Raw genomic sequence first — 23160 nt, 5'->3', positions numbered from 1 at the left:
CAAAATAATATTTTAGTCTGAATAGGGAAGAACTTGGAAGGAAAGAAGTAACTGTCTTTGGAAGCTGTGTAACTGACAAATTTATTTGGTAAATGGAAATCTCTCAGAAAATAATGAAAATTAGGAATCACCAGATTTTTGTTTAATTTAGAATAAAAATAAGGGGGAAGTATGCAAGTAAATATGGCACATATATTATTTTACAAGCTTATAGCTAGTAAGTTATGCTGTTACTAGCTGTTCAAGAAGTATGATCTCATGAGAAAACATTCCTCAGAATAGCAAAGGGGGAAGAGTACATGTTGAAAGAGAAAATGAACATATAAATCAGAGCAGAAACCACATTAGTTAGGTAGTTGTAGGGGAAAACAATCGGTCTTTTCTAAGAATAGATTTCCTCTTATACGTACAAGTCATACTTGTCTTCTTTCCTAATGAGTATTATCTTTTTATATAAAAAATAATTTTCAAGGTAAGAAAGATAGAAACCACAGGATTTCACTCAAGCGTACAGAAATATTTACTTTGTAAGACAAAAAACTCAAGATCACAGTACACAGTGGTTATTTATTTAAATACTTGAAAAGGTCGATGATGGAAAAAATAGGTTTATCATGAGACTTTATATTCATTAGATTTATTTTACCATTTAGAAAAGTGCTGTTTCTAGATTATCCTAGCCAGATATAGAACACTTCATGACACATGCAGCTACCGTAATCTACTATAATAGACAAAGCCATTATAGAATGTTTTACACTTTGGGAGGAAATTCAGTAGTAGTAATGGTGACTGTTTATTTAAACTAAAAACATTGATAATATACAAATCTTTTCTCTCATTTGATTGAAAGGGCTATAAAATTCAACATACTGACAAAGGAAGCAACATAATCACATAGGTAACACCTCTGCTAATTGAACTTTGGCTTACTCCTTCCTTTTAAAGGAGAACCTCATACTCAGCTGTACACTTTTCTAGACTGCATGATGCCTTCAAGGCTGGCTTGCCCTAAGTGACTGAAAGAAAGTTGTGTTGGTAAGCGGACAATGACTCTTTTTTCTTTTTTTTCAAATGGAGAGAAATGGCAAATTGTGCCTCGTGTACTTCAAGAATCCTCAAGTCATTCTGAGTAAATGTGAAATAAATAAGTGATCCATGTGTATATAGAATCTGTGAGCTGACTTAAACCCAGGACAGTGAGCCAACTGAGAGCACTAACAATACCATGTGGAAATGACTAGAAACATCATTTCTAGAACTCGGTTTGGGAGACCATATCGTGCCTGAATATGTACACTATTTACAAAATATTCCCTTTTAGCCTCTGGAATTTAGCCATTTTAGTTTGGCTGTTAAGCTGTTTCTTTCCATATGCTAGCCAATACTGCAGTTATAACTATCATTAAAATACTCTTATGCATGAATTACAAATATTAATAAAGTAACTCTGCATGTATAAATATGTCAATATTTCTAGCAGAATTTAAAGCATTCAGAATGTACATAAAAGTATTTGTTTTTGGTAGGGGCCAGTATTTTTTTTTTTTTTTAATCATCGCTGTTTCAATAACGCTTTGTACATAGCAAAACCCAAAACTGCAAAAACAGTAGCACCAAAACTTGCTCGAAGCCAAAACGTGGAGCTCTTGAGGTCAGCTTGTGTCACGTGCCTGTAGTCAGAAAATATAATTAATGTTTAAAACACGATTAGTATGAAAACACCAGTCATATTAACAGTCTACTTTTAGGGAAGTATTAGCACACTTGTCAGGCTAATTGCATACAGTAATGCTTACCAAAACCATTCATCAATATAGCCATATGTACACTGCTTAGATAATCATCGTATAATGTGTAGACATTAATAAAAACAAATGTCTTTACAATTAGCTACTATTTGGGAGTAAACAACATGTAAAATTTTACACATTTTCATCACATGGGAAATGGAGAACTTAGACAAATCAACCTACCACTTTTTCATACCACCATGGTCCTTCAAAATGAGAGGTAAGACTGAGATCTCACAATTTTGAGAGCCAATTTCATGGAACTTAAAAATACAATCTCGAGTCCCCAGGAACCAAAAGCTTTCTTGTAAGCAGTTAAGCGACAAGTGACAATACTTTTCTAAGAGTAATGCTTAAAGTCAACTTTGGAAACACTGACCCCATAAAAATTTACCAAAGGGAGTAGGGAAGATTTTCCAGTTTGTATTAATTTGGTTACTGGTGATTAAAGAAAGTAAAACAAAAACAAAAAAACAAACAAATCCTGGTATTAGACAGGCAGTGACAATGGCACCAACTAAAGGACATAATGTAACATGATGGACTGAAAGGTAAATGACATAAAAAAAGGCATACTGTGCATGACAAGAACAGGGATAGCCTGTACCACAAACGGAGTTTGTGAGCATGCTCAGTTAATACCACTGCTAAGCACCCTCAAGAGTCTCAAGTATGACAGCTTATGCGAAAAGGATAAAGCTCTAAAGCAAAGATTGGGAAGATATTATTCAAGTGTCACTGAAATTTTAGTTAAGTGAACACAATTGAGGTGATGTAGAAAACTTACAGAATTAAGAGCTTAGAGCAACTGTCTAGTTTAGGTTATTTTACAACTAAGATAACAAACAGATTTGAAGCAAAAGTCAGACATCTTTAAAAATAAATCCAAGACACTGACATATGCAAAAGAATTAAGAGCCAAAAATATAAATTATACAAAACTATTTTGCCTCAGTAATAGTCAAATAGTGAACAATCAGATTAGTTATCACAAAACGCAATCTGTACATCCCTAGAAACAAGTCTTGAACAAGCCAGACTGCTCCATGCTTATCACCACAGCAAAACCACACACAGCACTCCCATGTTTCATCCTCCCCAGTGTCTACTAAAAAAAGAAAAAAAGAAAAAAAAAGTCACTCCTTCCATAATTTTTATTTCCCAAAGCAAAGTGCTAAGGCAGGTTCATTCTGCCTTGCGAGTTAGTTCTTTCAACAGCCAAAGTTTTATTGTTTTAAGTTAGGAAAGAGAATACTTAGGTTTTAGTTTTTCCAGGTGGAAAAACTCCAACAAGGCCAACCCACTGGTCGTGGGGAATGTTACCTGGCTTCAAGAAAAAGTGGACCATGAGATGACCCCATGAAGATGGAATCTTCCACCACGCTGACGGCGTGCACCTGGTGAATGACACTGCCTTCGTCGTCTACTAACAGCAGGGCGCCCCACTCAGCTACCCGGGCTCTTAACCTTGTACACACATGCACACAGTTTGTGGTTCACAGCAGAGCTCATAAAAGAAGGGGACTGAAAATAACATCTCTCCATTAAACATCCTACACAGAAATTGAGTTGCCACCCTATACGATGCATCCCATGCTTGTTATATTTAAAATAAATGTATTCTATAGCAAATTGCCAAACTTGAAATCTATCTCTATGTACTCTTTAAAACGCTCGACTACTATGCAAGGAAACCGAAGGCTGTCATGTACATTCTCTGTATATCCCTCAGAGGCTGGTCTTGGTATGTCCAAAACACTAGGAGAAACCCTTGAAACCAATACCCTAAGCAGTACCTGACAATATGTGGTGACCTTAAGTATTCATTCAAAATGAGGCTAACAACTGTTAGTCATGAAGTTTACAGGTGCTTCTAATTTCAGACTACCAAAAACTACAAAATACATCTGTGAAAAATTGAGTCCAACATCCCAAACTCATAGACTGTCATGGACTTATGATGAGAATTTCAAAGTTTACAACTCCAAAACTCCAAGTTAACAAAGATGTACAGAATTTAAAGTGAGAACACGGGCTAAAAGTGCATTAGAGCTTTTGCTTCAAGTTTTGGTCTCTGAGTTTTTTGTGCATTTTCACTGATGGAGAATTTTTCTAAAAATTTTTTACATTGATTTTTTAACTTAAGGAAAGAAAGTGGTTAGGACTAAAGTTAACGGTAATCACATTGAAATCAGTCAAAATAATTTCTCATAAATATTCAAGTATGGAATCTGCTGCACATAGCTCCCTTTGTTGTATTTTAAGAAAGCATTACCATTCACAAAATAATATATTCTGACTGACTTTATGGCTTAGTTTTCTCTTATATTTCAAGATACTAATTATTATTTTTCCCAAGCTACAGTATAGCTTTCAATAGGCAAAACATGTAACATGATGGACTGAAAGCTGTTCCTATTTATATGTGACAAACAATATAGATATGTGTTCAAGACATAGCTAGTTAAAAACTCAAGGCAACTATTAACTCATTATATATATTTCAATGATTCCATCAATGTTGTAGTACTTGTTTCAGGTGCTTTCAGACATGGAAAACTAAACTTCTACACATAAGAAAGCTACTTTGAGAACTACTTTATGCCTTTACCAGGTACATTTAAAAGCTGCGTTAACCAGGCTCTATGTGTAAAGGAGCAAGCATTTATACTGGAAGGCACATTTGTCATTGCTTAGCTAACTGACAACACCTGAATAGAGAATAGTGCAATCTTAACTGTATTCCGTAAGTATTAAGAACTGAGTCAAGTTTGTCATTTTTGGTCTCAAGTAGAAGCAGAGTAACAGTTTCGTAAAGCTGCTTCCCGGTTCATTTCTAAATTCAAGCAAAAATAATTCTTCCACAATTCAAAAGTATAATTCTTCCAAACTGACTCACATAAAATATCACTTTAGAATACATTATAATATCTTACCGCATACTTTTTCTTTCTTCTTAGTTTTTATTTTTAGTATTAAAAAGGTAATATATGTTCATATAAGGTATGTGCAAAAGTAGGAAGAAAAAAAATCACCCACAGTCCCATCACCTAAAGCAATTAATTAAAATTTGAGGTATTTTCTTTTAGAATTTTTTCTATATATTTCTTACATAGCTATAAACACAATGTATATAATTTACTTAATTTTATATCCTCTTAAAAACTTACTATTACGTAATGACTTTTCCATAAATTATAGAAACATCACTTTAAATATCTGCATTATATTCCATTCTCCTATTGGTCTATTACCATTTACTGGTGACTATAACTAAAGTAATGAATATCTTTCTACATAAGATTTTTCTCTATATTTAGGACAGTTTCCTTAAGCTAAACTTCCCCAAAAGGAATATTACAGGGTTAAAAATAAAAATGCAAGTGTGTGTGTATGAAGGGTTCTTTTAAAAAAAATCTATTGATATACCAGAATCACTGCATTTTCCTACTCTATGTGGAATATGATAATTTAGTTCAGAAGTATCTCTTTTGAGAACATAAGAAATAATGACTAAATGTTGGAATGTAACTTTGATTAATCATTTGAAGCTTGTCAGAGCTTTCAAGTTCTTAGGTAGAAAATTCTTGTGTTTTGGATGCTGGCTTTCTTTCTTAGAAGGGCTGAGGGCCCATATATCGATGAGATGACAGGTGTGGGAGCCAAACAACGTGTTTGGACTTTGGTATTATTAAGGCTGCTACTTACTAAGGCAGACAGAAGGAAATGTTTCAAAATTCAAGCAACGAAGAGCTAAATTAAGAATTGTCTTTGAACAGTCACACAAGGCATATAACAGAATGGCCAAAATTCCTATGTACCTATGCACAGAATACCTTAAAGAAGGCATACAAGATGCTTTTGATTAACGCTGCAGTTTATGAAGAATAGAAGAACATGACCTAAAATCTTTATTGGTTCAATGACTTAACCAACAATAAATAAAGGGAATGTTATCAATTGCAATATTTAGAAACATAAAATGTTCAAACCCTAAGGGGCTCAATGGCATTCAACCCATTCTAGCTATTCCCAAGTAGGGTATTTTTAATATTTTTTTAAATAATGTGTCACAGAACTTTATATCTGGGGTATGAAAACTATATTGCAAAGCCCTAAAAGTCTGCAAAAATTAGAATTTGAGGAAGGGGGAGAATTCAGAGAGATGCAGGTATCAATCAACCTTGGTCTTATGTTGGAGCCTATTATTGTGCAGGGGAAAGAAAAGTAAAGTAGAACCTACTGAAAAGCAGTGAAGCTAAGAGACTGTAGGAAGAGTAGTTCCACCCAGACAGCCATTCACTTCTATCAGTCCTCCCATACAGCTTGTCAGAAATAAATTTGAATTTCATATTTTTCATTCTTCTCATCTCACCATTTTATCCTTTCCAAACACAACTCAGAGGTGTGCAAATGCACTAATATGAAAGGTCTTCTAATTTTATAATTGTGTTCATGTATGTATCTTGGGTAAGGAGTTTTAAGTTAATACTTTGAAACAGCCTATATAACCTAAAGTTACTAGGGTTCACAGATTTCGTGTATAGCTTTTTATTGTTTGCAATTACACATCTCAAGTTGAAAACTGTAATGAGATCACCAAAACTATAGTTCGCTGTTTTTAAATAACTCCTTTTTTTTTTTTTTTTTTTTTTAAAGACTCCTAAACCTCCCTGTTTTTATTTCTCCCAATGCTTCTGCCTGGTGAATTATTTTTAAATATTTATTTCTAATAAAAATGCCATTACTACTACTACTAATCTTAATAATGACAATTTTCCTAATTGAACTTCTAGTAGGCATGAAATATGTTTATAAGGTATTTCTCAAAATAGGTTAAGAAATCAAAATATAGTGTCCAACAAAGATGAACTGCAACATAAAAATCATAGAAAGCTTAGTTAACTGAGCATGCCTCAATAACAACATACTTTGAATAGGACGTAGGTGTGCATCAATGTCAAAAAATGCTTTACCAAGTATAAGAATCAAAATTTAGATGATCATAGATACATGTGAAATACTCCATGGGAAACATAATATCTACATGTTAACTACTGATACCTAAACATCAGAATAGGCAAACTCCGCCTTGGAGTTTAACCAAACGGCAAAAATATTTTAAATTAAAAGCAGCAGCAGCTTACTTAATGAGATTCTGTAACACAAACTCCTGTGTAATTTTAAACATATGACTTTGTATCCAAATTCACAGAAAAGCTTTGTAAGGACCTTCATACAAGGGAACATAGAAGTTTCATGCCGAACTAAAACACAAAATGGACTTGGCTGGATACAATATTTTACTACAACATAATACCCTAAGTACTCTTACTTTCCCAACAGAATCTCTATAACATTTGAGATTTCTAGGACCCTGTCCTCTTCATAAAGCAATCTTATGAAAAGGCAGTTCATTTTGGTATGATGATAATAAAATCCTTTCTTCAAAAAAAGGTCTCTTATGTTAACATGATTTTAAATTACGTAAAAGAGGACCTTGGGTGATTATTAAAGCAATATGGGCAAATGAAGTCATTAATGAATGGCTTAAAATAAATGTCACATATATCCAATTTCAAAAATACATTAAAAAATAGGGTAAAAAATACAACAGGTACGATGACAGTCCGTCATACATTTGGGTCTCTGTAAATACTCAGTGTAAGCTATGCACTTGGTTGCTGAAGTAAAATGCTGCTACCAAATTTAAGAAGTAACACGAACAATTTATATGGCTAATGCAAATAATAAAATGGGGTAAAAGAAATCCTAAAATCAAAACATGCATCAAAGAAAATCCCACTAAAATAATAAATTGTAAAATAAATAATTTTGATTGAATTATAGGTTAGGAGGAGTGGGTTATACACAGAAAACTAGCTGGGAAAGGAACTGAGAGGAGTTAAAAAAAAAAAATGACTAAGTGTTCCAGACAAACAAATGAAAATGAACACTTAAAGCAACGGACAAAATCAAGTTCATAGTACAGTACAGTACAGTAACATCTTCATTTATGCAGAGTAGGAGTGTTCTGAAGTCAAAATAATAAATACTTAAAAGCCTGGGTAGTTGAAACCAATAATCAAGCTCACTCTTATATAATCATTTTAATACTTTCAGATTAAAAGGTACTTAAAAATTAAACTATAATCAAAAGATATTGTCCCCCACTAATGTGATTTACACTATTTGAAATGAAAGCATTACTAAAGATTAAAATCGTCTGACCACATGTTAATCATCTTCCAAATATATTTAAATTAAAATAATTCCAGTTATTCATAAATTATTCTAAAGAAAAACATAAACCTATCCAGATCTGAAGGGTGACCTTATAATTACCAAACAACAAAGTCACATGTCAGATACATAGTTTACCACTTCTCTCACATGTTGAAATCAATACATATTTAATTAAATTGGAAAGAAAAACATTTATTACTACTTTCTACTTAAAATGTGTACTGCCAGTATATAAGCTCCATAAAAGGGACAATCTTTTCTGATCAAAGACACATAGCTAGGGAAAAAATGGACACTTTCAGAAATGAATCTATTAAAACTGCCTAAATAAAAATTAATTATAGGCATAAATCATCTCATGATTAGGTTATAGCACTTCCTTTTTTAGTATGACACTAAGGTCACGGAAAATATAACCAAAGTTTAAAGAAAAACAATTTTTAAAAACATAATATTTAGCAAGGTACTTAAAGACAGGTCCATATCTTCTTCATCTTCATATTTTGCCCCAGCTCACAGCAGTATCCTACCTAAAGCAGGTACTTAAATTAAGTATTTAAATAAATAAATCAAAGAGGTGGGGATGAGATAAAAGGGAGAATGTGGCCTCAAACATGTATTATCTCTGGAAGTAATTTCCATTTCAGCGACCAAATTTTTTATAAGCACACTAAACCAACGCACTAATTTGAGACCAACATGCATGGACCAATATTTGTCTATCAATTTCTTTGCAGACATTTAATGAAACTTTTTGCTTAAATGAAAATTTTAAAACTGCTCTTTTACATTTCTAAATCAAAAACTAGGCATGGTGGATTTCTAAAACGAAAGATTTAAGACTTAGTGTTGAGTGAGAATCCTCCCTACTGAATTACAGTGAAAAATTCTAAAATGATTTGTACTCAATCAATCAATCCTTTTTCTGCTTATGTAGCATTGAGATACAAGTATATCTAGCATGGCAAACCAATGATAGCCAACCGCCAAAGGTTGCCAAAACCTGAGAAATACTAGGGTAAGGTGATTCCATTCTCACCCCATCGCCTTGTATCTTTTCCAAATTTTTCATGAGAAAGGAGTAAAATAGAGGGTGGCGAGGTTAAGCGACATTTTCATTCCTTAGGTGTACTTTTGTGTGTGTGCCTACAACTCTAAGCCATATCGTCAGACTAAGATTGCAAACTGGTGGCCTATAATCATGCTTTGTTTGTTCTGATTAGTACTTTTAAATTTTAAAATTTAATTTTTATTATTTAAATATCAGGAAATGTCTAGTCTGACAGAATCAGAAGACTGGTGACACCCGGCCGAACAACAACAAAATGGCCAGAGATGAGTTGTGGCTGCCTTGTTTAAACAGGACCCATCACAGTCCCCACTTCTCTTATTTCTTACACTGAGCCACCTCCTTCATTTACATTATCCATCCAGACCCTGCAGGCACTTAAGTTTTGGGCCTCCACCCCCACCTGTCTTATCTATATCCTTCTGTAAACTATAAAAAACTTCAATATACAACTTTTAAATTTCCACTGTACTCCTATCAAATAAATTATTGAAATACTACCAGGGGTCAAGGAAGGAGTTCTTTGAAAGGTACACTGGTTTCCCTCCTCACCTTTTTCATTCCTTCCATTCTTGATTATCAGATGTCAGTGATGTACCTTGACATTATCATTCAATTACTTCTAGTTTATAAATAGATGCGACAAAAGGTACTGAGTTCTCTTCGAGGATCACTGTACAGAGTAATATACTATGAGCAAGCTCATCCAATAATGCACACCCCACCTATTTCATTTGGAAGCTGAACTAAACCAATCTAAGAATAAAATTGTCATAAAGATGCAGACAATGAATCAATCTGCAATTCTGGACAATCAAGAGCTTCTAGAATAAATAAAATAGATGGTCTGTGATCGGCAATTAGTAGGCGCCAGAGCGAGTTCACCAAGAATAAGACACCAAATAAGATGTCACTTCCTACTGAGATAAAATTACTATATTGGTAAATAAGAGGACTGTTGTAGAAATTATATACTGATTTCAAAAAAGCCCTCCATGAAATATCTCGTAAGATAATAAGATAAAAATATGGACTGGATAATAAAATATTTTTAATCGACCGAGTAATTTCCCCCCCAAGAACTCTGAACCTGTGTCACTGGGAAAACAGTTCTCTAGTGGAACGCTATAGAGCTTGCTTGCTTTAGCTCTCTCTCTTCAATCTCTGGGCATCCAACATTATTTTATATCAACAACTTGAAAGATAAAGAAGACATATCCACCAAATTTTGCAAATAACACAATGCTGAGAGAGATATAAAATGGGACAAATGACAAAAATAATGTTTGAAATGACTGAGCTAGAACAAATGGATCAAAAAGAATACGACATTTAATAGAGATACATACGTATCTGCATTTAGACTCAAAGAGCCAACTAAAAATGGCAAATACACAATTAGAGAGGAAAAGACACTGCCTTAATAGCATTTCATGTGAAAAAAATCTGATTTCAGTTAACCCCAAGATTAATATATATCAACAGTGAGATGAGGCTGCCAAAAAGTTAATCGGTGCAGTAGACAGGTGCTGTCCTAACTGTGGAACAGGACTGCCCACCGTTCTGGACAAGTCAGACCACACCTGGAGCAGTGTTCTCCATTTTCAGTGGCACCTGTTAAGAGGTACTCTGAAAACCTAAGGGGCTTGAGGTGAGGACAACCAGGAATGATGAGGTCACTAAACCATCTAATTTAAGAAAAGGCTGAAAGAAATGGGGATGTTCTACCTGGAGAAGAGAAAATTAGGGGAGACATGATGGCCGTCTTCAAATGTCTGAAGGATTGCTATGTTGAAGAGGGAGTAGAATAGTCGTATGTTGTTCTAAAGGGCAGAACTAAAACTAAAGGAAAGAAAGTTATAGGGAAATCATTTCAGACAAAAATAAATAAATAAAAAGCAAAAGCAAAACCCCTCTCCAATGAGGAAAGCCATCGGCAGGTAAGTAGCATTCTCTCAGGAAGGCTTGCAGGAAGGACAGATTAGGACACATGAATTCTAGAATCTCTTCCAACTCGACTATTTCCAACATCAGAACTCCTGAATACTGTTCAGTTTGAACTAGCCTGCACGTTCTCAGTCGTTATGAGAGAATCTGTCTGTTACTACTTTATAGGATGCCATTCAAAGGACAGAGGCAGACTTTTACCACCAGAGTGTGGTGATCCCTTCAAAGCAGTCACCTGAGATGGCTGCATTCTTACACCAGAGCTGCTAGTACCCAACACATCACCACAACTCCTTTAGAAGGCTTTCAAAGTCAGTTTCCGACTCACACAAGATATATTCTCACTGTTTCATAGCCAACACCTACTACACTGCTGGTAGATGCAAACTATCCTACTCATGTGGTTACAGGCAGAGCCTCGCCCGCAGTGCGAGTCCAGTGGTAAACCAAATAACTGACCCATTTCTAACCAAAATCTGTTTAGCTTGATCATCTGTCTTAATCAAGCCCAGTTCCCAATGACATTTGAATGATTTCAAAAACCTACTTCGTCTTAGACACATAAAAATTTGACACTGGATACAAATTAATATTACATAGGCTCTTCAATGCTCACAAAACGAAATATCAATGTGAACAAAGGTAGCATGACCAGAATAAGAATATAACCTTCTAAGTTCACTGCTTTGAGGGAATGTAAATATCCTCTTTTTTTGTTGTTTTTCTTTCTCTTTCAAAAGCATATTACTTTCTAAGCATACTTCATGTTTGGAGCTCAATTATAAAGACCTCAAAAACTAGTGCTACGGATCTTTTTTTTTCTTTTCCACATTCCTTTGAATCCTTAAAGTTGGTTATTATCCTCATTTCCAGAAACCATGTTCTTTCAAATAAACATTCCAGGTACTTATAAGAGAGAATTTTTCAAACCCAAGATATTGTTCACATTAGTATGGTTTTAATAAGTTGTATTATTTGAATGTAAGTTAAATACAGTTTAATATTTGGGATCATGTCTTTTCCTTACTATGAATGTCTTAATCTATTTCTACAACTCTCAGCCAAAAGATTTTAATCTCCTTAAACATATCCTCTAATATGAAAGATATTTTAACTTCCTTAATGAAAAAAATCTAACATCTTATAGTTCCCTAAATGTATCTATTAATTTAAAGACATTATTAAGGATGATTCTAAACCTAAACCTTGTCACCACAGTGAGAATTTTGGTGGAAGTTAGTTGGGCATCAATAGGCTTCTTGTCTTTGTAGCTGAGTATCTATATAATAAATACTTATCCACTTTTTTTCTTTTGTATTTTAACAGAATGCCTGGTACCCAGTAAATAAAGTTAAGAACCTGTTAAGAACTGCAGTGAAGATTTTGTTCTTTACAGATTGCAGCAAGTCTGAGTTGAGGAAGTTCTGACAGATGCAAAATGTACACCTGTTGCAGGTGCACATACAGCGTAACCGGGCATGGCTGCAAAAACACACAGAAGGACAGGAGTTGAGTTCTTACTTACAAATATGGCACAAGTCAGGGTGTGCCGACTTAAAATAAAAATAGATTTAGGCATAAGCAACACTAAGGAAAAGGATAGTGTGGGGCCATGCTGAAGTTGTGCAGAATTCCACATATACCAAAAATATAATAAACAGCCACAGCTCCCTCCTCCCTCCCTATAGAAAATCTTAGGACAATTACCTGACACGTTTGCTTTTTTTGGAGGGGGGGATGGAATTATTATTACAAGAGTTTTAGTGGAATGAATATGCACAGCAATAGATGGCACCCTCATCTAAATTAATAAAAAGAAAAACTGAGTAAGCTATAGCACCCACCAAAAGGACAAAGTTTGCTAACATTTAAATAACCATTCCCTCCTCTTCCTTCTCTTCCTCCTCCCTCAGCATACACACATGCCTGAAAACCAGGAAGGAGGAGAGTGACAAATACACAAAAGAGTCAAAAGACGAGTATATTCAACCCTGAGGTGATATGAACAACATCGTCTTTAAATTATCAAGCACCCTGGCTCCCAAAGGAAACCAAAGTGCTTCATAAATTTCCACTTGAACAAAATATAGTGTTAATTTCATCTGCTACTAAAACACAGCAGCTAAGTATGACAGTATGAAACTCTGGGTAAGGATGTAAAAATCAACAATGGATCCAATTGGTATTAGACATGAAATTTAGGGAGGCTTTCTGACTCCTTTCTGGTTGAGTGGAGTTGCACTAGTTGGCACAGGCACATGGGGCAACCCATTTCACCTCCGCCCTAACAACCAAAGCAATGACTGCTCCGTGGTCAGAGCCACTCAGCCGGACAAAGCCATCACACCGGCCCTACGAGGCACTGGCGCAGAACCCACTCAGAAGAGCGCCACCTGATGAATCAATGCCATCACTTCCTGTAACACCTGAACATGTTTTTTTAGAGGCTTCTCAGTCAAAGGACTGGCCCAATCTGCCTTGGCTTAGCTTGAGAGATCTGATGAGACCACAGCACACGGTGGCATGGTGTGGAGGCTAGCAGCATCCCAATAATGCCTAATTCCCAACATGAAGAAAGAGAAGAATTAATTTTTTTAAAAAAACTCTTATAGGCTGAAGACATTCCTTTTTAAAACTTGACTTGTGATGATAAACATGTCACTGCTACTAAGTCACTGCCAGCTGTCATACTGGAATCCATCTGTTATTTTATAAATGAATCTGACTTTTCAACATACACAGGCTCCACCCACCAAAAAGGAGGGATGCAAAGTATGCTTAGCAACAGGGAGATGCTTCATGAGAAGGAGTTTGCAATTAACCATATAAACAAGTATCCAAGTATGTACATTTATCATATACACACACGCATACGCACACGCACACGCACACACGCACACGCGCAGACACACACACACGAGCGCACACACACACACACACACACACACACACTGCAGTACAATGTTTTAAAGATGCAGATCTGAAAACACTGTTGCAGTTACTTACAAGATTAAAATAGCACATCTACACAGTAAAAAAAAAAAAAGACACCATAGTATACAGATAGGCAGTAAGGCTGACCAAGCAGTGCGTTTCTGGATAATTACTCAATGTTAATTGTGGCAAGAAAGGAGATTTGTTCATCTGTAAGAAAATGCCAACACAATCCCACAGAAGCCATAAAGAAAAAATAACTTACAAAGCAGTTTTTAGAAAGACCCAGATTTTTCTCAAATTCTCTATCCTATCAGTGTTGCCCATGTCTCGGGAGAGGCTGTCTCTGTAATGATCCTCTCTGTAGATAACATACATGAGAGTTTTAAAGCAAAGGTAAAACATCAATAAGGTTGTGCTTATCTTATAGGAATAGGAAGGACTTGTTTTCCAATACTAACAATTTCAACAGTTTACTTACTGCGTTTAAAAAAAAAAGTATTGGTTAATGGAACAGCAGTAAACATAACTCTGACTTGAAAAATCCGTAACAAATGAACACCTTTCTGAAAAACCTTAGTTTACAGCAACGTTTAATTACTCTATTTTGTAGTGTAGTTTTCATTAAGAAAAATTCAGAGAATAACATAATCATAAATAGAATAAACTGTAAAGTCCTGAGAAACGCACTGCCTGAAAACTAGCTTGTTACAAAACAGAATCTATACAAACACAGTACCTGAGGAGAATGCCATTAAGAGCCATGCAACCTTAAGGCAGTTAGTGACCTATGAAGGTGACCAGTTATGTGCTTGTGCATATGCACGTATCGGTATACAATAAATGTACATAAAACTTGTGGCTCATAACACAATGTAAAACATTTATATAACAGGAATTCCAATTATAACTACTTTTTGCAGTACTTAAAAAAAGACACCCATAATTCAAACATAAATTCATAAAAGATTTTAGAATCCTTCATATACTCTGTCACTTAATCAAAGGAAAAATATAAAGATGAACTTTTTGTTCATATGGAAATGCCTGATAAGCATAAAGCAACATGTGCCAACCGCATTTTATCGCAGTAAGACTTTATGCTGGGTGGGGGCTGAGTTTTCCTGCACTATCCTCCTAAGATAATTACAGCCTGCTCTGAAACACAGAAATACTGTCAGAAGTACTGTTTATGTAATTTCATCATGGCACCCACACCAAACTTGCATTTACTCAAATTTGTACCTTCTCATTACAAAGTCTCTTTCTGTTGCTGAACAACTTCTGTGTGACAAAGACTGTACCCTCGCGGCCAATAATGGCATGCAATGTTATGAACCATGCAACATGAAAATGATGGCGGAGCAAGTACTTACGGGTACATGGCCATTGTTGTCAATTTAACAAAGATATCTTTACTGGGTGCATCAGCAGTATTGCAAGTGAAGGCTTGTGGTGGAGGCATTTTGTGTTTCCTGCAGAAATCAGTAGGTGAAATACTATATTCTTGTTTAACTTCATGCAGGTCTGACTTTGCAGCTATGATTAAGCAAGGTATTCTGCTGTCCATAAAGTGTTGCTATGGAATAAAAAAATGAAGTGAGAATCTGATGACAAGTTCAACAATTACTCCATTTAATTACACGTGCACTAAAAATTTTCTCTGGATAGGCAAAGCATCAATAGTTTCAAAGAGTAAGTAAACTAAGAGGCAAAGATTGGCAGCGGTCCAGGGCAGTCTCACAGGAAGACCAGGCCACTTTTCTGGTAACAATATAAGCCTATAATGCTTCTTCAGATTCACTACAATTAAAACGAATTTATTAAAAAGACACAACATTTTGAAATTAAAAGAAATCCACCTAAATTCTTTCTAAAGCACACTATTTTCATTTTTTTATATTACCTCTAGACCTTAAGCATGTGCATTTATATATTTCTATAGTGGCAGTCATGCTGGACATAAACATTTAAAAATATAATACTGAGTCTTCCATGTTTTCAGAATTCAAAACTGTTTTTTTTTAATGGCTGCCTAATAGTCCACTGGATTATTTTATCCTCATTTGGTAAACCATCCTCCTATTGTTACATATTTGAATTATTTCCTGTTTTTTGCTATTAAAAACAATGCTAGAATAAATTCCTTTGTACATAGTTTTTACTCCTACTGAATCTCATTGATCATCTCAAAGTGACTGATAATTCAAGCGTCTGGTTTTTCTCCTTGCTCGGACTATTACTATTCTTGGTGTAACTGGCAATATATAATCCATTAGGCATTCCTACCAGCCACAAAGACCTTCCATTAGTACAGAGGTTCTTAACCTTAACTCTGCACATCAGAGTCATATATGGGGAAAAAATGTTTTAAAAAATATACATGTATGGGACTTTACTGCCTCAGGATGAAACCAAAACTTTTAGGGACAGGACACAGACGTATGCATTTTTAAAAAGGTCCACAAATGACTGTCTGACATTTCCCTGGTTAGAAAACACCTTATAATTACAATTACACTTCCATTAAGCTACATACAAAGTTAAACTTAGTTATAGACCAACAAACCTTAAAAATCCTGGCACAGTACTCAAAGGATTTGGGGTTACTGACATCATATACCAGGCACACAACATCACAAATGATCTCAGCCTCAGTTAGAAATTCCGATTCTGAGATATCATGCAACTTGTAAAAAGAAAAAGATAATAAGACATATAAGTACCATAATATTGATATATAAAGTCATGATATTTTATTACTTGCTCCACTTAACTTCCTAATTAGAAATACTAGTTAAGCATATTTTCTCAGACCATTTATACAAGTGGGAACTATGGATAAACAAGTAGCTTCTGATTTTGTGGATTACAAATGGTGACTAAGGTTCTACGGAAGCTAACGTTTAATGAGTGATTAAAGTGTGCCAGGCAGGCTCTTCACCTGTATTCTCTATATTCTATAGATAAGATGACAGGCTAAAGAAATTACATCAACTGCCTAACATACACATCTAAAAAGTCGTTAGACCAAAATTTGAACTCAGATATAATTCCAAGTCTATTTTCTTCCTACCACACTACCTTTTCTCCCCCACCAATCAAAAACACAAAGCAAAGAACTCTTTTTACTAAGGTCATTTTGTTTTACTTTACTGCCTACACTTTTTCCATGTTTACTATAAAATTTCTAAAGAAATATCCCATCTATGATATGACAATGATCTAACAAGAGTAAAATTCAGCACTGAGTTATGTAAGACAGTGCATCTTTGTTGAGAAGAAAGGGTAAGTGTAGAGGCAGAAGTGACTCAATATATTCCAAATAAAACACTACTATAGCATGACTATTCAGACATGCAAGATACCTATTTAGAAAGAATAGTGTAAGAATAAACACAGGATAACTAACAGTAAGCAATATTTACTGGGTACACAGTAAGTAGAACTATACTTATAGGAAAAGAAGACAAAGTGTAGTAAGAATCTGACAAGGAACTTTTATCATAAAGAGTAAAATATGTATTAAAATTCAATGTGATCATTTGTCTGGTAGAATAAACTATTTCCAAAAAAAAGAGAGGGAATAAACTTTTTCTACTACCTACCATTTGTTAGGAGCATGTCATATTAACTAACTTAATCAGAAACTCAGGCTTAGAGAGAGTAAGCCACTTGCCTGAGGTCACATAGCTCATCAATGGTGCAAAAGGGTTCATACTGAAACCGAACTGGATGGAAGGAGAGCATATAATCTCTTTCTATGGCATTTCATAGTATCTTTTCAGTCATACCCTTATTTCATTCATTTCTTAGGCTAACACATTTGTTAACTATACCCCGCCCTGATAAATATTAGGTTGGTATAAAAGTAATTGTGGTTTAAAAGGTTAAAAATAACTGCAGGGTCGGCCAGCCAGTTCAGTTGGTTAGAGCGCGAGCTCTCAACAACAAGGTTGCCGGTTCAATTCCCTCCATGAAATGGTGGGATGTGCCCCCTGCAACTAAAGATTGAAAATGGCGACTGAACTTAGAGCTGAGCTGGGCCCTCCACAACTAGATTGAAGGACAACTAGTTGGAGCTGATGAGCCTTGGAGAAACACACTGTTCCCCAATATTCCCCAATAAAATTTATTTAAAAAACAAACAAACAAACAAAAAAACCTGCAAAAACCGCAATTACTTTTGCACCAACCTATAGATAAAACCCAATTCAGATTATAGACACTACCACTAAGGTTTTCGTATTATTTCTAATTAACTGTAGAGGACATAGTTTTTTTAAATAAAAGTAGAAAAAAGAGTAAGAAGTTAACTTTTTAAAAAAATTTTCTTACTGTGGAATAACATACAATTAAGCATACAAGTAGATGAATTTTTACTTATAGCTACACCCATGTAATGACCATACATGTCAAGGGAATTAAAATTAATCCAATGAATAAACCAGGGGGGGAATCACACAAAAGCTCTATACACAGCCATTAAATTGAACCTAATTATGTTTTCAAAGAGTCTTTAAAAAATACACCTAATAATTAATAATCTTTATATGCCAGAGAATTTCTTACCAACAAGTATTTCTCTTGTCCATATACATAAACAGTGTTAATCGCATAGTAGGATTTATGATCATCACGAATTTTCTTTTGCCTCTGAAAACAACCAAAAATCCCAATATTTACAGTAAGAAATCACAGTAACTTGTTGTCATTAATACATATTCTCTGTGTATATGTGTGGGTATGTCATAAATAAAAGGGCATTCTTCCCTACATTATGTATTATTGATCAGTACAAAGAGGATATTGATTTTACGTTCCTTAGTTCTTAAGGTCTAAGACAAAAGATGCATTTGCTCTGCACAAAGTGAAAGCAGTAGCTGAAAAAGTACACTATTTTATTGAAATTGTATTCCAGAGCCACCTGCTGGCAATTCTCATTATCCTATAATTTCACCCAATAGGAGACTCATCCAGGAAATACGTCTATCTCCTTACTCAAGGCAGTACTCAGATTTTAATATTCAATTCAAAGTATTGACTATACATTTACTTCATGCAAAACACTATGTTAGGGCTTTCACATGTGTATTCATTTAATCCCCACCTAAACCCTGGTTTAAAAACAGGACAAATGATAGCTGACATCAATAAAACAAAGATAAAGTCAGTTAAATAGGATTATTGTTACACTTGAGATTACACTTTACTAATATACATAGGTCACTAAGTTCCAGTAATCATCTAAAACGGTTAATGGCCATAAAAAATTATGTAAAACTTGTGACTATAAAATTTGTTGGATAAAGTTCTATTTTCTGAGAACTCTCACCATTAAGTTTCTTCCAAGAAGAGCCTGAAGAACTCCACTTTTCCCACAGTTTTTCATCCCAATTACATTACATCTGAACACATTTCTTTGAGTCTGTTTTTTCTGAAGGTCTATCTTTTTATCTCTTGTTACTAAAAAGAAAAAAAAAACTAATTATATACTACTCAGAGTCACTGAGCCTCCATTTCTCCTTCTGCAAAATAGGGTACTGCTATTTATCACCTTTATGAAGTGTTTAATCAATAAACATACTGTACAATAGTCAAGCTACATGTGAAATAAAGAACTAAATCTAATACAGAAAGGACTCACTTAATAGAAAAAAAGCATTTCTGAAAGTTGGCTGTGAAGTGAACTTCTAGTAACCAAATGATATTTATTTCATCACAAAATTAATAATTTCCATTCAAAAATGATATCCTAAAAATGAATGAAAATTGCAATGATTGCAGCCAACATTATATCCCATCTATTTTTTTCTGTGATAAATTACTAAGTTATAAACTAAAAGATGCTCTCTCAAATCTGCACTATCCTGGACCTATAAATGGTAAAGGCATATGTACTCTGGGGGTACTGGCTTTTCAAACGTAAATCTGTAAAAGAGGCAAGCCAGAAAACAAAGCTATCTCAGCAGAGCAATGGGGCATCTCTTCCTGAGGTAAAGAGACCTTAAGCTATATAGCCTCAAAGATTCAACTGTGACAAAGCTCACTAGAAGCAAAAAACTGAAAATGATAAAAAACACAATAATTACAGGATAAATAAGTTATAGAATATCCACATGATGATACGTTGTTTAACATTAAAGATATATAAAAGTATACTTATTAATATAGAAAAATACCCATAATACTTTGTTGAGTGAAAGGTCCTCATGCTGGCTAGCAATGAATTCCTTACTCTTTGATGTTGAATTAAATACTGCCTAAATGGTTCAGTACTTAAAGGGCACTTGCTTTCTCAATTTCAGATTGGCTGTCTTCTTGTGCTGGGGCTTCCTATAAAATATGGCATTTCCCCCCACCAATTAGGATATAAGAAACCCTTGAAATATCAGTTCCCTAATTTGTTATTTCCATACCTATGGGTTTTCTATAAATGGAGCACATTACTTGGCAAGAATTACCAGATCTGGGAAAGATTTACTAATATGGAAAAGGTTAAAAAGTTGAGAGACATACTTAATTCAATATCAGGGTTATGTGTTAACAGGCATTGTTTTTAATGTTTAAAGAAAATTAAAACACAGGACAAACTATATTTTCAATGCCATAGCCCTCCTTGATTTTCATCATGGAGTAACCTCACGAGTAAATCAGAAGTAAAACCTCTGATAAACAATAAAATCAGGCATCTCAACTCAAAAGAAATCACCAAATCACAGGGAAAACAAATCACAGGATGAAAAAGAAAGTAGACATGGAAGACTAGTGAAGGAAGATATGTTTATTTTCATACATTTCACATATGAAACTGCAATATTAACAAATTTTTCTAATTTCTTTTTACTAATTAGTATTCAGGCACTTACTTGTAATGGCTGAAGCTTGAGACTCTTGTTCAGTCAATATTGAATAGCCTAAGTAGCCCAAATACTCCAGGCACCGCTGTACATCTAAATAGGTCGTGAGCCTAGGAAATGGAAGAGTTTAAAATGTGAGAAGTTCCTCAACGAGCATTTATAGAAAAAAAAATTCCAACAGCTCAAATAATTTTACCACCAGACACAGATAAGTGTTGACAGACTGCTGTAATTTTCCATGTGCCCAAAATACTATGGTTTTTCTATGCTGCTATTCTTAAGGAAGAGAAGGAGGAGGAAAATGCAAGATGTGGGGGATTCCTGTATCTACTCCACCAGCCCAGAGGGAGTCAGGCCACACAGATGAGAAGTGAGCTGCTGGTAAAATCTAGAGCAGGGATTTTTTTTATATCATCTGCTTCCCAAGTTACATAGTATACTGCAAATGTTGGCTAGTTGAGAACTGTATGATAATTAAACCTGAAAAGGTTTGTGAAAGGAGCAAAAATAACTGAAAAGTACTTGATATTAGTTAGCCTTTTTTATGACTTGAAAAAAAGAATAGATTCTGATGTTAAGAAAGTTAGTTTCACCATGACTAAAGCAATTATGTCCTCAGACACGCCCAGAGCATTTCCTTCGTACTCTAGGTACAGTGTCAACTATGCTGTACCCAGACTGTAGACAAACCCTCACTAAGAGTGTATTAAAAACAAACCCAAAATACCCTCACACTAAGTCTTTAGTGTCAAGTAAAATATGCTCTCCCTATATTCTGAAGATGCAAGAATTGTGTAACAGCAATGATGGTTCCAATTCCCTTAATCAAAAAAGTATTAAAATTTAGCTTACTTTTGATGTAAGACTCATTACTAGTTTCCCTGTACATCATCCAAAAGCAAAAACATCCCTTCCTGATACATTTATTGAACATCTCAAGTTCATCTCAGAGACAGCAGCAGCACTATAAATCCTGCTTACTATGACTGGAGCACTTCTTAGGATCTGGAAAACTTACAAAATGATGAATGTAATGCACCGTAATTTGAAACTAGTGGAAACTCTAGAGGAAAACAAGTGAGCTCTATACTCACGTCCATTGGGAAAGGAATCCCTGGTAGGTTATCCAGCCTCTTTCATTTGTACAAACTGTGTTATTCACATCTGGCCCCCAAGGTATGTAAGGAAAAACTTTAAACAAATCTTTAAGTTCATCAGGTGACAAAGCACAGTCTCTATCCTGAAGATATACAAGGAAGTATACATAATGTTTAGATATCTATGACAGTAATTGCCAAACACAAAAACCCCCTAAACTAGTAAAGCTGTGCTTCTAAAACCTAACACATGAAAAGACATTTTACATTTTATCAAGAAAATTCCTTACACATATACAAGAAAACCTATGCAAGAATTTATCAGAAATTAGACTTTTTCATCTTGAGAAAAAAAAATTAAAAAATAAAAAAGCTTTTGCTAGTTTAACTTAAGAGAGTTTGAACAATTTTTAGCTATGTGATGTGAACACCCCATAGCTAAGGGAAGAGAGTTAAATCTTCACAGAAAAACATTTTATCATATATCGTGGAAAACTGTAGCTAAAAGCTTACCAAATCATGCTTGTCAAAGGTGCTCTGGAGAAACAAATACGCATGATGATTTAATTCAGTAGTGCAATCAGAAGGTATTTTTAGCCTGTTGAAAAAATTTAAGAGTAAAACAAATCATTAATCAAATATTAAAATTTAATTTAAGAAATGAATATAAAACTGGAACAAGTTCTTTTGTAGGATAACACCATTTACAAAATATCTTTGCTGGAGCCATTGAGGCTTTCCCAAGGAAAGTCACTAGAGTGACATGGTAATCCTCAAGAGTCATAATAATGCTCATTTTGAGATGACATGTCAACTTTTCTTAAATATCTGAAGGCCAGGTTGAAAATAAAAATTTTACAAATAATGCTGGTTAAACTGTAATGGGCTTGTTCTTCCTATATAAACCAATTATAAGTCATGAGTCTGTCAACATTGTAAGGAGTTGAACATGACGTGAAGAGATGTTATTTCTGCCAGATCTGACCTTTCTCACCCACTCAAAATTCAGTTCGATAAACATTTATCAAATGTACTGCGCTATGTAGTAAGGACACAAAAACAAGACAGGCTCCCTACCTCTAAGAAACCATATTCAAGTGGGAGATGTACCAGAAACAGATAATCTCACTGTCTCCACAGGATGAGACAAGTGCTGAGTAGGAGTCAGGTAAGGATGCTCACAGGAGAGGGAGTATCCCTGGCCTGGGGGTAGG

General features: G+C 34.7%; 1 protein-coding gene across 9 annotated transcripts in view; it reads right to left on the bottom strand.

Annotated features, from left to right (window-relative positions):
• Nucleotides 1–508: 508 nt before the first annotated feature.
• The window catches only part of RHOT1 (ras homolog family member T1), a 54659-nt gene continuing 32007 nt past the window's right edge, over nt 509–23160 (bottom strand). For 3 of the 9 annotated variants that reach the window (XM_033090107.1, XM_033090109.1, XM_033090115.1), the window contains 11 exons: nt 22460–22544; nt 21944–22089; nt 20859–20959; nt 19325–19455; nt 18562–18645; nt 16559–16678; nt 15366–15568; nt 14255–14350; nt 12415–12537; nt 3117–3260; nt 554–1673 (listed from right to left, as the gene is read on the bottom strand). In XM_033090107.1, coding sequence (XP_032945998.1) covers nt 1556–1673; nt 3117–3260; nt 12415–12537; nt 14255–14350; nt 15366–15568; nt 16559–16678; nt 18562–18645; nt 19325–19455; nt 20859–20959; nt 21944–22089; nt 22460–22544 — 1351 coding nt within the window. In that variant the 3' untranslated portion in view covers nt 554–1555. Of the gene's footprint in view, nt 1674–3116; nt 3261–8210; nt 10951–12414; nt 12538–14254; nt 14351–15365; nt 15569–16558; nt 16679–18561; nt 18646–19324; nt 19456–20858; nt 20960–21943; nt 22090–22459; nt 22545–23160 lie in introns of those variants that run through there. The other 6 variants (XM_033090110.1, XM_033090108.1, XM_033090112.1 and 3 more) reach the window with 6 other exon arrangements.

Source organism: Rhinolophus ferrumequinum, chromosome 21, assembly GCF_004115265.2.
Source record: "Rhinolophus ferrumequinum isolate MPI-CBG mRhiFer1 chromosome 21, mRhiFer1_v1.p, whole genome shotgun sequence".
In the NCBI taxonomy this organism is placed as follows: Eukaryota; Metazoa; Chordata; class Mammalia; order Chiroptera; family Rhinolophidae; genus Rhinolophus; species Rhinolophus ferrumequinum.
Note: the sequence above shows the minus strand (reverse complement) of the source record. Positions and strands in the feature narration are given on the sequence as shown.